Source organism: Mauremys mutica, chromosome 2 (genome assembly GCF_020497125.1).
Source record: "Mauremys mutica isolate MM-2020 ecotype Southern chromosome 2, ASM2049712v1, whole genome shotgun sequence".
In the NCBI taxonomy this organism is placed as follows: Eukaryota; Metazoa; Chordata; order Testudines; family Geoemydidae; genus Mauremys; species Mauremys mutica.
Genome location: NC_059073.1, coordinates 284,390,802 through 284,403,611, shown reverse-complemented (window position 1 = coordinate 284,403,611; position 12,810 = coordinate 284,390,802). Strand labels below are relative to the sequence as shown.

General features: G+C 45.2%; 1 protein-coding gene and 1 long non-coding RNA gene across 3 annotated transcripts in view; one reads left to right on the top strand and one right to left on the bottom strand.

The window, feature by feature from the left end:
- Positions 1–12,810, top strand: part of LOC123364601 — a 62,854-nt gene that overhangs the window by 17,615 nt on the left and 32,429 nt on the right. For both annotated transcript variants that reach the window (XR_006577177.1, XR_006577176.1), the window contains exon 4: positions 5,845–5,974. This is a non-coding gene — a long non-coding RNA (uncharacterized LOC123364601). The remainder of the gene's footprint in view (positions 1–5,844; positions 5,975–12,810) is intronic.
- The window catches only part of PLCD1 (phospholipase C delta 1), a 90,397-nt gene that overhangs the window by 68,990 nt on the left and 8,597 nt on the right, over positions 1–12,810 (bottom strand). Inside the window, exon 2 of the mRNA XM_045006847.1 lies at positions 4,816–4,980. Within this exon, the coding sequence (XP_044862782.1) occupies positions 4,816–4,980 (165 nt within the window). The remainder of the gene's footprint in view (positions 1–4,815; positions 4,981–12,810) is intronic.

The window sequence follows — 12,810 nt, the reverse complement described above, 5'->3', positions numbered from 1 at the left end:
AACTCTCTCTCACTTCTGCCATCCAACACATACATCTGTTTGCTTTCAAAGCTGTGTGTCATAGTGAGGAGAAAACACAACTCCCTCTCCCTGCTGCATTGGGGGAGACGTTTCTGATGCCTGCTGCAGCTCTGCTTCTCGCCCTTGTACAGGGCAGTGCACAGGAAATCACCGGAGCTGCTTTCCAGTGAGATTTTGTAGGGAACGAGCAGGCGATGAGTCCTGGAGCCACAACGCCTTCAGGCTGCGAGCCAGCTCCCAGCAGCGCCAGGCTGGGGCAGTGCCGGGACAAGCCAAGGGAAACCCAGTGCGCTGCAGGAAGTGGGGCTGGGCTGGGCCAGCACTAAACTCCTGCCTCATTATGGTGCTAGGCCTGGGATCGACAGAGGATTGGGAGACATAAAAGCCGAGGTCGTGGTCGTTTAGGGTCTGATCCCGCTACCACTGAAGTCCGAGGCAAAAGTGCTATTAAATTCAGGCATAGCAGTGTCAGACCCTAGGAACAGCTTAACAAAAGCATAAGGACTAACCCCAGGGATCTTCCCAAATCCTGATGTGCGTCCAGGGCCCAGATTCTCAAAGGGACTTCAGTGCCTAACTCCCATTGAAATCAAGGAGAGTTAGGTGCATGAATATGTTTGAAAATCTGGGCCCAACCTTCTAAATTCCTGCTGTACTCCGGACTGGATAGGATATACCCCTTCACTTCCTGTCCTAGATGGCTGCATACAGTGTTTCAGTGTACTATGAAACACACACTGTGTGTCAAAATATCTGAGTAGCAGCTGACTACAGAAGATTATTAGCATTCAGGATTTTTCACCCCCTTCCTTCTTTCTCCTGCTCCTCATCCTCCATTCCCATCTCTCTCCCATGAGAGCTCTCACTGGTCATGTGTCTATATGAATTTACTAGGCCTCTGTGGCTTTGACTTTTATGATTGCTGTTACAGAAACGAATGAGAGGGTGATTGCAATGTAATCATTCCAGCTTAAAAGCAGACACAGGTGAACCAGAATGCCTGGCAGTGCAAGGGGGCTTGGGCATTATGGACAGATTTACACCCATAATTAGGGCCAGTTTTTCAAAAGCACTCGGCACTAATCAGCTCCCAGTGCAACACTCATGACCAGATTTCCAAAAAAGCCAAGCATCCAATGTACTATGCTCCTTGGAAAATGGCCCTGTAAGCCTCACTGAACCATGCCAGAATCACATAAATCATTGGGATCCCGTACTAGCTGGCTCCCAGATTAGATCAAAGATGAGTTCTGTAAACAGAGACATCAGTCTCCCAAGATGTCAAGCCAGCATCTTTCACGTACCCATAATTCACAACTATTTTAAATGTATAATCAGAACATTTAAAATGTATATTCTTAATTACCAGGAGGAGCAATTATAACCCGCTGAGGTGTGTTACAGATCCCCCCCTGTGCCTGACCCACATAGAGGATGTGAGTCTGTTACAGCCCTGAGCTACAGCCTGGCTTTGCAGCTCAAGCTGTCGAAACTCACGTTTTTCACCTAGAGGACCCCTTTGGTGGCCATCACACAATGGCTTAAAACAACATTACATCCAGTAACCACAATAGCAGGAAATCCCTCAAATCAGAAATATGACCTGTGTCCTGCTGAGAGAGGAACCTGAGCATAACAACCTATCTCACTGCTCTTAGCTATGCTGCAGATAAGACTTGACCAGCTTCTGAAACCTCACAGCTTTCACATTACTGATTCTTTTTTCCTTCTGGAAAATGCTAATCAGCTTGTATGGATGCTAATCCTGGGATTTTATAGAGGTTCCAAACTAAAATCCAAAATAAAAGTCAATTAAAAGCAAAATGTCAAGTACCTGACAGAACATCTTTGCCCTTGTGTTCCTTGTTAGCTTTCTATGTTCCATGATATCTTATTTTAAATGATGACCCTACTATGCATCTCCTTTCTGTTGAATGCTTTCCAATACCAGATCACCAAATGAAGGCAGCTGTAGCACGGTGCCTGGGAGAGGGAAACTACACCAGTTAAGTGTAATCCACTATACACCCAGGGCCTTAAAACTAAAGTCGGTTTATGCTGTGATCAGGAAAATATACATTGATATGCTTGTGCAAGCCCAGATGCACAGATGATGAATCAGAATCAAACTCAAACCATTACCAGCTGTAACCCAGCTAGCACCACGAGGTACCCACTGGGATGGAATGCAAACGCTGAACACAAAGACCGAACAGCAAAGCAGGCTGGGCTTCTGGTTATGGCTCCAGACTTGAATTCAAGAGATCTCAGTCCAGTTCCCAGCTCTGCTGCAAACTTCCAGTATGACCTTGGGCAAGTCACTGAATCTGTCTGTGCTTGAGCTCTCCCTTGTCTTGCCTATTTAAGCTCCTTGGGGCAAGGATATCTCTTACTAAATGAGTGTACAGCACCTAGTATATGGGGACCTGATCTCAGTGGGGCTCTCTCGATGTTACCTGAATAGATCAGGCCATATAACATTGTGGATAGTTCGGTTAATCTATGTCATGTGTCCAGATATTATGGTGGTGGCTTACAGCATTAAAGAAACTAAATACAAGTAACTGAATAGATCAAATTCTAATACAGTTCCCTAAAACCCATAAAAGCCCAGTGCATTCAGGGCCTCAGCAAGCCTGGAGAATACTCCCACGCATTACATTTGCCATTTCCTTTTCCCTGTGTGAACAGTATGCTATTTTAATTCACACCCTTGTTTGTTTTGTAACTAAATGTTATCTGGGCAAGGACTTTATGATAGTTACTTTCATTCACACCTATAACCTATATAGAATGGGACCTAACTGCAGAGAGAAAGTGAGTTAGCTAGGGCCTTTATTAATTATTATTATGTCTATTACAGTGGTGACTGAAAGCTTCCACTGAGTTTGGGGCCCAGTTATGCTAGACACTGTGCAAACACCTAATGAGACGGTCCCTGTTCTGAAGAGTTTACAGCATAAACAGGGTAGGAGAAAGGAAATATTATAATCCCCCCCATTACGGATGGGAATGGAAGCACAGAGAGATTAAGAGATGCACACAAGGAGGCTATGGCAGAGCCAGGAATCGAAGCCAGATTGCTTGACTCCTAATCCAGTTCTTTAACAAGACCACATTTCCTGTCCAGGTCCCAGTCCCATCTGAACTCTCACTCAGGTGAGTAGCCCTTACCCCGGGTGTAATCCCAGACACTACTCAAAGGAGTAAGAACTACTCACCTGAGATTGAAGGTCTGGGCCCTTAGCTTGGTTAGTTTCAATTGTAACAGGCAAACGTTATACAAACAACCTGGGCAATGTGACCTTGCACTGCAGCACACTGTACAAACAGATTTGGTATTATTCACCTAGCAGCTTATAAAACAAAGATTAATGCAGGGGAATTGTATCAGACAAACCCACGGCCAGCTGAGAAGGAGAGCAAAAAGAAACACAAATTGCTGTGTGAGCCAGTAAGCTCACATGCCTGATGCACTCCCCCAAGCACAGGCATGTGAGCTTACAGTTGTTAACAACCAGCCACCTTTTCCCCCAGCCTCTGCCAGTGTTTGTCGCCCTCTCTCGTCCCAGCATGTAGTAGTTCAGGATCACTGTTCACTCTCAGGTGTGCGTTCTGAGTGGTGAAGCCCAGAATGGCCTATGACCTGACAAACTCAGAGATTCTCTCTCTCCACTATGGCCTTTCTAGCCACATTTGTCCCCAGGACTGAACTTCTGGAGGCAGGCAGTGGAGCACTCACCTTTGCAGTTCAGACCCCTGGGCACATGCTAGGGTGGAGGCAGAGGGCAACTGTTTGATTGAGCCTCTTCCCTATAAGGTCAAGGTCCAGGAGTGCATTTATCTGTGGGCAGGGGAGTACTTAGCTTGTAAGCTCTTGGGGGCAGGGACTGTCTTTGGTTCTGTGTTCCTATAGCTCCTACCACAATGGGGCCCCGGTCCAGGACTGGGCCTCGTATGCGCGACAGTAATACAAATAATAAATAACTATGTCAGCAGGGGGTGATTGTGACACAGCTGGGTTTTCCCGGCACTCATTCAATACCAACTGTGGTGCTGGGATGTTTTATTACTGACAATGATGGGCAGGATTCATGTTTCTAAATCAGCCGTGAGCACAGCCTCACCCTCGCAAAGCCACAGGAACAACAGTGCACACCTGCCGCCTGCCCTTTCTCTTTGATCCCTGCAGCTCTCCCTTTCGTTCTCAGGCCTGGCTCTGAGCCAGAAGCTCCCACTATCTCCTCCGCCCCTCGCTCTGCTTTCCCATGGAGACGCTGCAATTCTCCACAGCTGCAGTAAACGGGAGCCCCTATGGCTTTGTGCTGGGCTTTCCCTTGTCTGTGTGTGTGACCCAGGCCACACCCAGCAGTAGCTCTGCCTGTCTTCACTGGCTGCAGCCTTTGCTGGCTTAGGTGGGCATGGTGTAGGTGGAGGGTCTGTCCCCCGGTCTCATTCTGAAACAGCTGTTTTACACCACTCTGGGAGCGTGCAGCAACCGTCAACAGCCCACAAAGGCTGAGGGAGAATTCCTGCGCTGGCCCTGCCCCACAAGTGCAGGGCAGTGCTGGGGGACATAGGCAGCCCTCAGAGCTGCCTAGGTTATGCCGGGGCCATTTCAGCCCCTAGAGTAGCCTTGAATCCAGAAGGCATAAAGTTGGCTTAAAGACACCAGGCGACTGAGCACTGGATCAGACTCACTGACCGTACAGGGAATGCCAACTTCCTGCTTTTCCTTTCCTGTCTCCTGGGCCTACCCTCCCAGCCAATTACCTCAAAGGGACGGTCACTTACAGAGCTGTGATTCTGGAGACCTCAGCATCTTCTTGGATTCCTGCCATATGGTTTTGCAGTCTTCCTGGAGCTTGTAAAACCTCTCCTTTCTCCAAGAGCCAGACTTCACTTTCAGCAGCTGGCTCCCCTTCAGGAGGAATAACAGATCCCGGTCATCTTGCAGGCCTGCACAGAAGAGCATTAGCATTAGTATAATAATGTCTATGTATACAGAGCTTTCCATCCAGAAGAATCCCCAAGTCATATACATACACCAATGAAATGCAACCAGCTCTGGGCTGGACACCAGAGAATAATTAGCACAATGTAGAGGGAGAGAGAATTTTGGAAAACACTGGGGCAAACTCCTCCCTTGCAAAACAAAAAATCTCCAGGATCTTTTTTTCTTTCCCACACAAAGAGACTGGACCCTTGCTTTTATGGTCTTGTCCAAAAGATTGCCATATAGTAAACCCGTGATACTCAAATTATCTTCTTCATAAAGGCTGTGTTAATGCAGTTTAGATTTTAAAAAGCCAGTGACTAGGATCCAAACAGAGGAGGTATTGTGCTCTACTAGTACAGAAGAGGAACTAGGGTCTTGTGGTTCAGACACAGCTCTGAGCTTGGAGATTTAAGTTCAAAACCCCACTCTGCTACAGAATTCCTGTGTGAGATTAGGCAACTCAGTTAATATCTCTGTGCCTCAACTCCTCTCTTATGCAATGGAGATGATAGCATTGTTGTCCCTCATGTGGTGTTGTGAGAATCAATACGGTAGAACCTCAGAGTTATGAACCAACTAGTCAACCACACACCTCATTTCAAACCACAAGTACTCAATCAGGCAACAGCAGAGACCAAAAAAAAATAAATGGAAAGTTTTACAGAAAGATTTGACAAGGTAAGGAAACTGTTTCTGTGCTTGTTTCATTTACATTAAGATGGTTAAAAGCAGCATTTTTCTTCTGCATAGTAAAGTTTCAAAGCTGTATTAAGTCAATGTTCGGTTGTAAACTTTTGAAACAACAACCATAATGTTTTGTTCAGAGTTACGAACAACCTCCAGTCCAGACCTATTGCTGGCTGCTTCCGAGGCGCAGCATGGTCCGCGGTGCCAGGACAGGCGGGAAGCCTGCATCTGCACCCCGGCTGCGCCGCTGACCAGGAGCCGCTGGAGGTGAGTCCACGCCCCAACCCTGCACCCCAATCCCCTGCCCCAGCCCTGCGCCTCCCCAAAACCAGAACCCCTTCCTTCACCCCAAACCCCCCATCCCCACCCCCAGCCCAGAGCCCTGACCCCCTCCTGCACCCCAACCCCCTGCCCCAGCCCTGAGCCCCCCAAACCCAGAGCCCTCTCCTGCACCCCAAACCCCTCATCCCTGGCCCCACTCTAGAGCCTGTACCCCCAGCCCAGAGCCTGAACCCCTCCCTCACCCCAATCCCCTGCCCCAGCCCACAGCCCCCTCCCACATCCTGAACCCCTGATTCCTGGCCCAACCCCACAGCCCTCATCCCGCACCCCAACCCTCTGCCCAAGCCCTGAGCCCCTCCCACACTCCACACCCAAAACCCCTCATCCCCAGCTCCATTGGGTCACAGGCATCAACAATTTTCTTCAACTGGGTCCCCAGAAAAAAAGTTTGAAAACCGCTGCCATAGTGCAATCGCTTTATCATGAAAGCACAACTTACAAATGTAGATTTTATTTTTGTTACATAACTGCACTCAAAAACAAAACAATGTAAAACTTTAGAGCCTACAAGTCCACTCAGTCCTACTTCTTGTTCAGCCAACAGCTAAGACAAACAAGTTTGTTTATATTTATGGAACATAATGCTGTCCACTTCTTATTTACAATGACACCTGAAAGTGAGAATAGATGTTCACATGGCAATTTTGTAGCCAGCATCAGGGCCAGTGCTTCCATTAGGTGACCCTAGGCTGTCGCCTAGGGTGCCAGGATTCGGGGGGTGGCATTTTGTGCGTTCCCCACGGGGCGCATGGGAACTTCTGGTTCCAGCTCCCGTCGCGCAACCTAAGAAGGACCTTCTGCCGATGTGCCGTGGAAAACTGCGGCAGGCAATTGAGCAGCTCAATGACTGCTGCTGTCGCCTGTGGCATTTCGGCGGAGGGTCCTTCTTCGGCGGCGCGATGGGATTGGAACCGGAAGCTCTTGCATGCCCCGTGGGAAGCGCACAAAATGCCGCCCCCCGAATTCTGCCTAGGGCGCCAGAAATCCTGGCGCCGCTCCTGGCCAGCATTGTAAGATATTTACAGGCCAGATGTGCTAAACATTCATATGCCCCTTCATGCTTCAGCCACCATTCCAGAGGACATGCTTCCATGCTGATGACGTTCATTAAAAAAATAATGTGTTAATTAAATTTGTGACTGAACTCCTTGGGGGAGAATTGTATGTCTCCTGCTCTGTGTTTTACCCATATTCTGCCATATATTTCATGTTATAACAGTCTTGGACGATGACCCAGCACATGTTCATTTTAAGAACACTTTACTACAGATTTCACAAAACGCAAAGAAGGTACCTATGTGAGATTTCTAAAGATAGCTACAGCACTCGACCCAAGATTTAAGAATCTGAAGTGCTTTCCAAAATCTGATCAGGACAGGGTGTGAAGTATGCTTTCAGAAGTCTTAAAAGAGCAATGTGGAAACTACAGAAACCGAACCACCAAAAAGAAAATCAACCTTCTGCTGGTGGCATCTGACTCTGATGATGAAAATTAACATGCATTGGTCTGCACTGCTTTGGATAGTTATCGAACAGAACCCATCATCTGCATGGGTGCAGGTCCTCTGGAATGGTGGTTGAAGCATGAGGGACATATGAACCTTTAGCCCATTTGGCATGTAAATATCTTGCATGGCTACAACAGTGCCATGTGAACGTCTGTTCTCTTTCAGGTGACATTGTAAATAAGCAGCGGGCAGCATTATCTCCTGCAAATGTAAACAAACTTGTTTATCTGAGTGATTGGCTGAACAAGAAGTAGGACTGAGTAGACTTGTAGGCTCTAAAGTTTTACATTGTTTTATTTTTGAATGCAGTTTTTTTTGTACATAATTCTACATTTGTAAGTTCAACTTTCATGATGAAGAGATTGCACTACAGTAAACTGAAAAATACTATTTAATTTTTACAGTGCAAATATTTATAATAAAAATAAATATAAAGTGAGCACTGTACACTTTGTAATCTGTGTTGTAATTGAAATCAATATATTTGAAAATATGGAAAACATCCATAAATATTTATATAAATAGTATTCTGTTATTGTCTAATAGTGCGATTAATCGCAATTAACTTTTTTAATCGCTTGACAGCCCTAGTTCTACTGTACAATGAAGACTATGACATATCGAGATATTATAGTAATGGACAGCCACATATATATGAAGGTAGACAAAGAATGTTTCCTCCTCACTGTTTGTACTGCACCTAGTACAATGGAGCCCTGATCTTGGTTGGGACACCTAGACACCATTGTAAATGAAAGTCATAATAATCTGAACCTGGGGTTCCAGAGACAATAGAAATTCTCAACCTACTGCTTAGACCACTAAGCTATTTCCTTTGGGGGAAACCAGATGGCAGAACATTATAATGAACAATATGGAGCGTGTGTTGGGAAGAACATAGGAATGGGAGATGATGACAACAACGTCTCAGTTCTCCAGACACAGTATGTGTCAGTTTTGAGGCATCATGCACACCTCTGGCCCTATATAAAAAGCCACAATCCAGAGCTGGTTAAACACCACTTAACTCCTTGGCATGAGTCAAATGCACCCCCATTAAGTCAAATTTTTGCCAACATCTTCCTGATTAAGCAGCACTCACCAGTATTCACAGTCATCAGAATAATTCAGTTCCCTAGGACACTTCCCAGTGCTACATAATGCAGCATAATGGTCATTCCAGCAGTGTGATTCATAACAGATAAAAGGAATTTGAACTGGGCTATGGGATAGTAATGTGATTTTTGTGCAGACTTCCATTGTGTCATTAACTTAGTTCCTGCTTTAAATACAGAGCTGATGTGAGCCGCTGCCCTCTGGAAGGGGCTGGTAACCAGGCTGGATAAAAATCAATGATTTAAAAAAAAATCATTTACATCAGATAGTTTTAATTCAGATACATTATAGCTCAAAGATCTCTCATCATGGACTAGGGATTATAAATTCTAATTCTATAGTATGAGACAACATATTCAAGAAAAGTTCTGTAAATGAGTTCCAATAGTTCATGGATTAGGGACCCAATCTTATGGGGTTCCAGGGGCTTCTGTACAGATTATTTAGGTTAATCTTTCTATCTCCCCAATGGGACTCAGTGCTCAGTCTAGAACAGCGTTTCTCAAGCTATCTGATGTGGGGGACCGGCAATTTTTTTTTCCAATGTGCCATATTATTATCCTATTCGACGTTCTTATGAGGAAACTCGCCGCGGACCGGCAGCCGAGGCTCGCGGACCGGCACCGGTCCACGGACCACCACTTTGAGAAGCACTGGTCTAGAAGATACCATCAGAGATGCTTAGTTTTGCAGTTCTCAAACTCTGGATTTGTGTCTCCAGAGATAGCATGCTTGTTAGCAGCAAAACATTTTTAAATAAATAAATAATATATGGAGGCGAGAAATGACAGACCTCACCCCTATTGTCCCCCTGTAAATTTGTGTACACAGAGTCAATCCTCATGTTGACCTGGCTGACACAGTCGATTTAATTTTTTTTTTTAATATTTAACTATTTTAGTTAAAAACAATTTTAACAAAAACAAACCTGATTTTAAAAAACTTGAATGTTTCACTAAATTCAAAGAATCATATGTTTGTTTTGTTAAAATATTATTTTTGCTGTTGAAGAAAAAAAATCCAGAATACATAACGTTGTTGTTTTAGTTAAATAAAACAATTAAAATGTCTGTCTGGTGATGTTCTCCTCCTAATACAGCATGGCAAGAAAATCCTCCAAATATTAATGATTAACCTATTGAATTGGACATAGTTATGAAGTCATTGGGAGGTGAACTATCTGCTTCAATTACCTTTGGTAAATTAATAACCAAACAATCGTTCATTTTCTGATATAGCTGTAAATCGAATCTGAAAAGTTTTCAAAATAAATCACTTTTAAAATGTATAGTTTGTACCTTCAAAAAATGAAACCTACATCTATCTCTGAGTTGTGAAGAATATGTATGAAGGTTATAACAACCAACAAGAATTTTTATGTAGAAATCCATGATTAAATTGAGTCTTCCTGACTGGTGATTTAAATCATGGTTGAAATCAAATTGATTTAAATCAAATCCACCCAGCTGGTAACAGGTTACCCAGGCACCATTTCAAGCACGAAAATCCACAGCTGATTAATACACTGTTTGTCTGCAGTTAGGAACCTCCTGTGACACATCAACAGCAAACGCCTGACAGGTCAAACAGGAAACCTAACTAGGCTTAGCTACCACTAAAGGAAGTGTAACAGCATCATATTTAGAGCTGAAATGTGTCTTTAAACTACAGGCTAAGCTGGGGATGGGGGGAGGAGCAGCTGATCACCTGAGTCAGTGTTGCCATCCCCAAATATTCAGAATTTATGAGCCAGCCCCCAAAACTGGTGTGGCCAGTTTGAGATAGCTGTCTTTTGTTCTGTGTTTGTAGAGCACATTGCAAAGTGGGGCCCTGATCCATGACTGGGACTCGTAGGTGTCATGGTAATACAAATAATATATAATAATAATTATAATAGCAGGGCCAGGAGCATGCAGACAACTGCACCGTCGTGTGCTTGTAGGCTAAAGAAGAGGCAGAAAGACTGCGCTGTAGCAGATCAGACTGAAGGTAACATTTTCAGTTGCCAGGCACAGCCCGAGATCTCGGTAAAAATAACTTTGGATTTTGGGATTTCAAGCACCTTCCTAGCAAGGATCTCACAGCACCGTACAAACATTAAGTAACTAACCTCACTGCACTCTGTGAAATGGGTGAGTATTATCATAGCCACTTTACGCAGAAACTCAGGCCTTGAGACATTAACGTGCAACTTGTCCAGTGTCACTCAAAGTTTATAGCAAAGTGGGAATACAATCCAGGAGCCCTGGTCTTAACCTGTCCTTGATCCCACCAAGTCATTGCTCTGGGGTCTCCTCTAGGGCACAGCACCTGGCCACTCCCTTGATTCACCTCTGCCATGTTGCCTGTGCCACACATGCCCTGTGGAAAGATGGCAGACTTCCCTCTCCAGGGTTTTCCTTGTGATTCATTTCACCAGCACTAGACTCACTTTAAAGAGGCTGAGAAGGAGGCCTAGATCCTGAGGCTGGCTCAGGAGTCAGAGGCAAGAGACAGGAGATGTAGAAACGAGATGGAGAGCCTGGCAAGGTTATCAAGGTCTCTCTTTCCCCAGCATTGCCTTGGCTAATTTTTTCACATGTCAACTCACATTTGTTAGACACCTCTCTGTCTGAGAGCACCCCTGGGCCTCTGAGCTTTGTTCTCTGATCTGGTGGTGATCGAAGTTAACTAAACTAGGGCCTGATCACCTGGGATCACAATGATTAAAAAAACACACCAAAATTCTCTGATTAAAAAAACCCCAAAACATAAAAATCAGCATTTTTCTGTGATTAAAATGAAATCCTGAACTTTAGTTTCCCAGGCCACAATATATATAGGTATCAATTGAACCAAATGTTTTATAGATATACAGTTGGACCTAATTTATCAAGCTCTCCATATTAACCGAACCACCAGCCACCTGGGGATGACAGCGACAGGACTCGGGTGATCAGCCCCAGGTGAGTGGACTCCAGCATACAAGGGAATGACCACCCGAGTCCCTCTCCCATCTTAAAATAAGGGATAGAAAGCTCTTTGCCAGTTCTCCTGATCATCCCAATTTTTGATTATCCCATCTGGCTTCGGTCCCAATTAAATCAGATAAACGGGGCTCCACTGTACATTTAAAGCCATTCAACAATCAACCACAAGTGGAGGAGGTTGCATGCATTGAATAAGTGTCACTGGTACTTTCGGTAAAATTTAGTTCATAGTTAATATATTTTTATTTTTTCACAAAATGTAAAAACTTAAGATTCTCTGTAAAAATGCAAATTCGGCATCTTTCCACGGGATTTCTAGGATCCCTGCTGATCACTTCTTCTTCTAGGAAACTCCCATAGGAAAGTTCTGGGTGTGGGGGAGAGAACATGAACCTTTCCCCTCAAATCATTCCTGGGTAGGGTTCACCCTACTCATGAATCAGCAATTGCCTTGATCCCCCAGGCTCATGGATTGATGAGATTCATGCAGCTCTGGGGAGAATCTATGGAAGCCCAGCATCAGCCATGTGGACAGCATGGGGATTCCATTCTCGCTCTGAGCCGTACTTCCAGTTCCACTGCTGCCTCTGCCAGTATGAAATGGGTGGGAGGAGATTTCACACACTGGAGAAGATAATGCAGATTCAAGCTTCCGTAGCTGTGCTGTGGATTTCCCCCAGGGTTTGTGGGCAGAGACTGAGCTTCGTTCCTCCTGACCCGAATCACCAAACTCCCATTCCTGCTCCCGGCCTTCCCCCGCCCCAGGCTCAGGTCCTGAATCCATGGAGGAGTCCTGGGAGTGGGCAGTAGGGTGAACAGTCCTGCAGAGGCAGCTGTGCCCCTCACCCAGGGTGAGATCTGGGCATGTGTAAGCGGGGGAATGGTCCCGCTATTGTGGGGAACTTTCCTGGCTTCTGCACTACCCCGGTGAAGTGGGCTAGCGAAAGATCACATCATACAATTTAAAGCAAATACAAGTTATTTAATTAACACTTAATTTTAAAAAAAGAATAAGGAAAAATGGGAAAGGTTACAGGAAAACACATCACCCTGCTCTGTGGCAGGGAACATCACAAACAGTGTCTCTGAAAGGTCAGGGCAGTTCACAGTCTGTTCCTTGTAGGTCCCAGGCCTCCTTCTCAGGCCCTGGCTGTGCTGCAGGGACGCT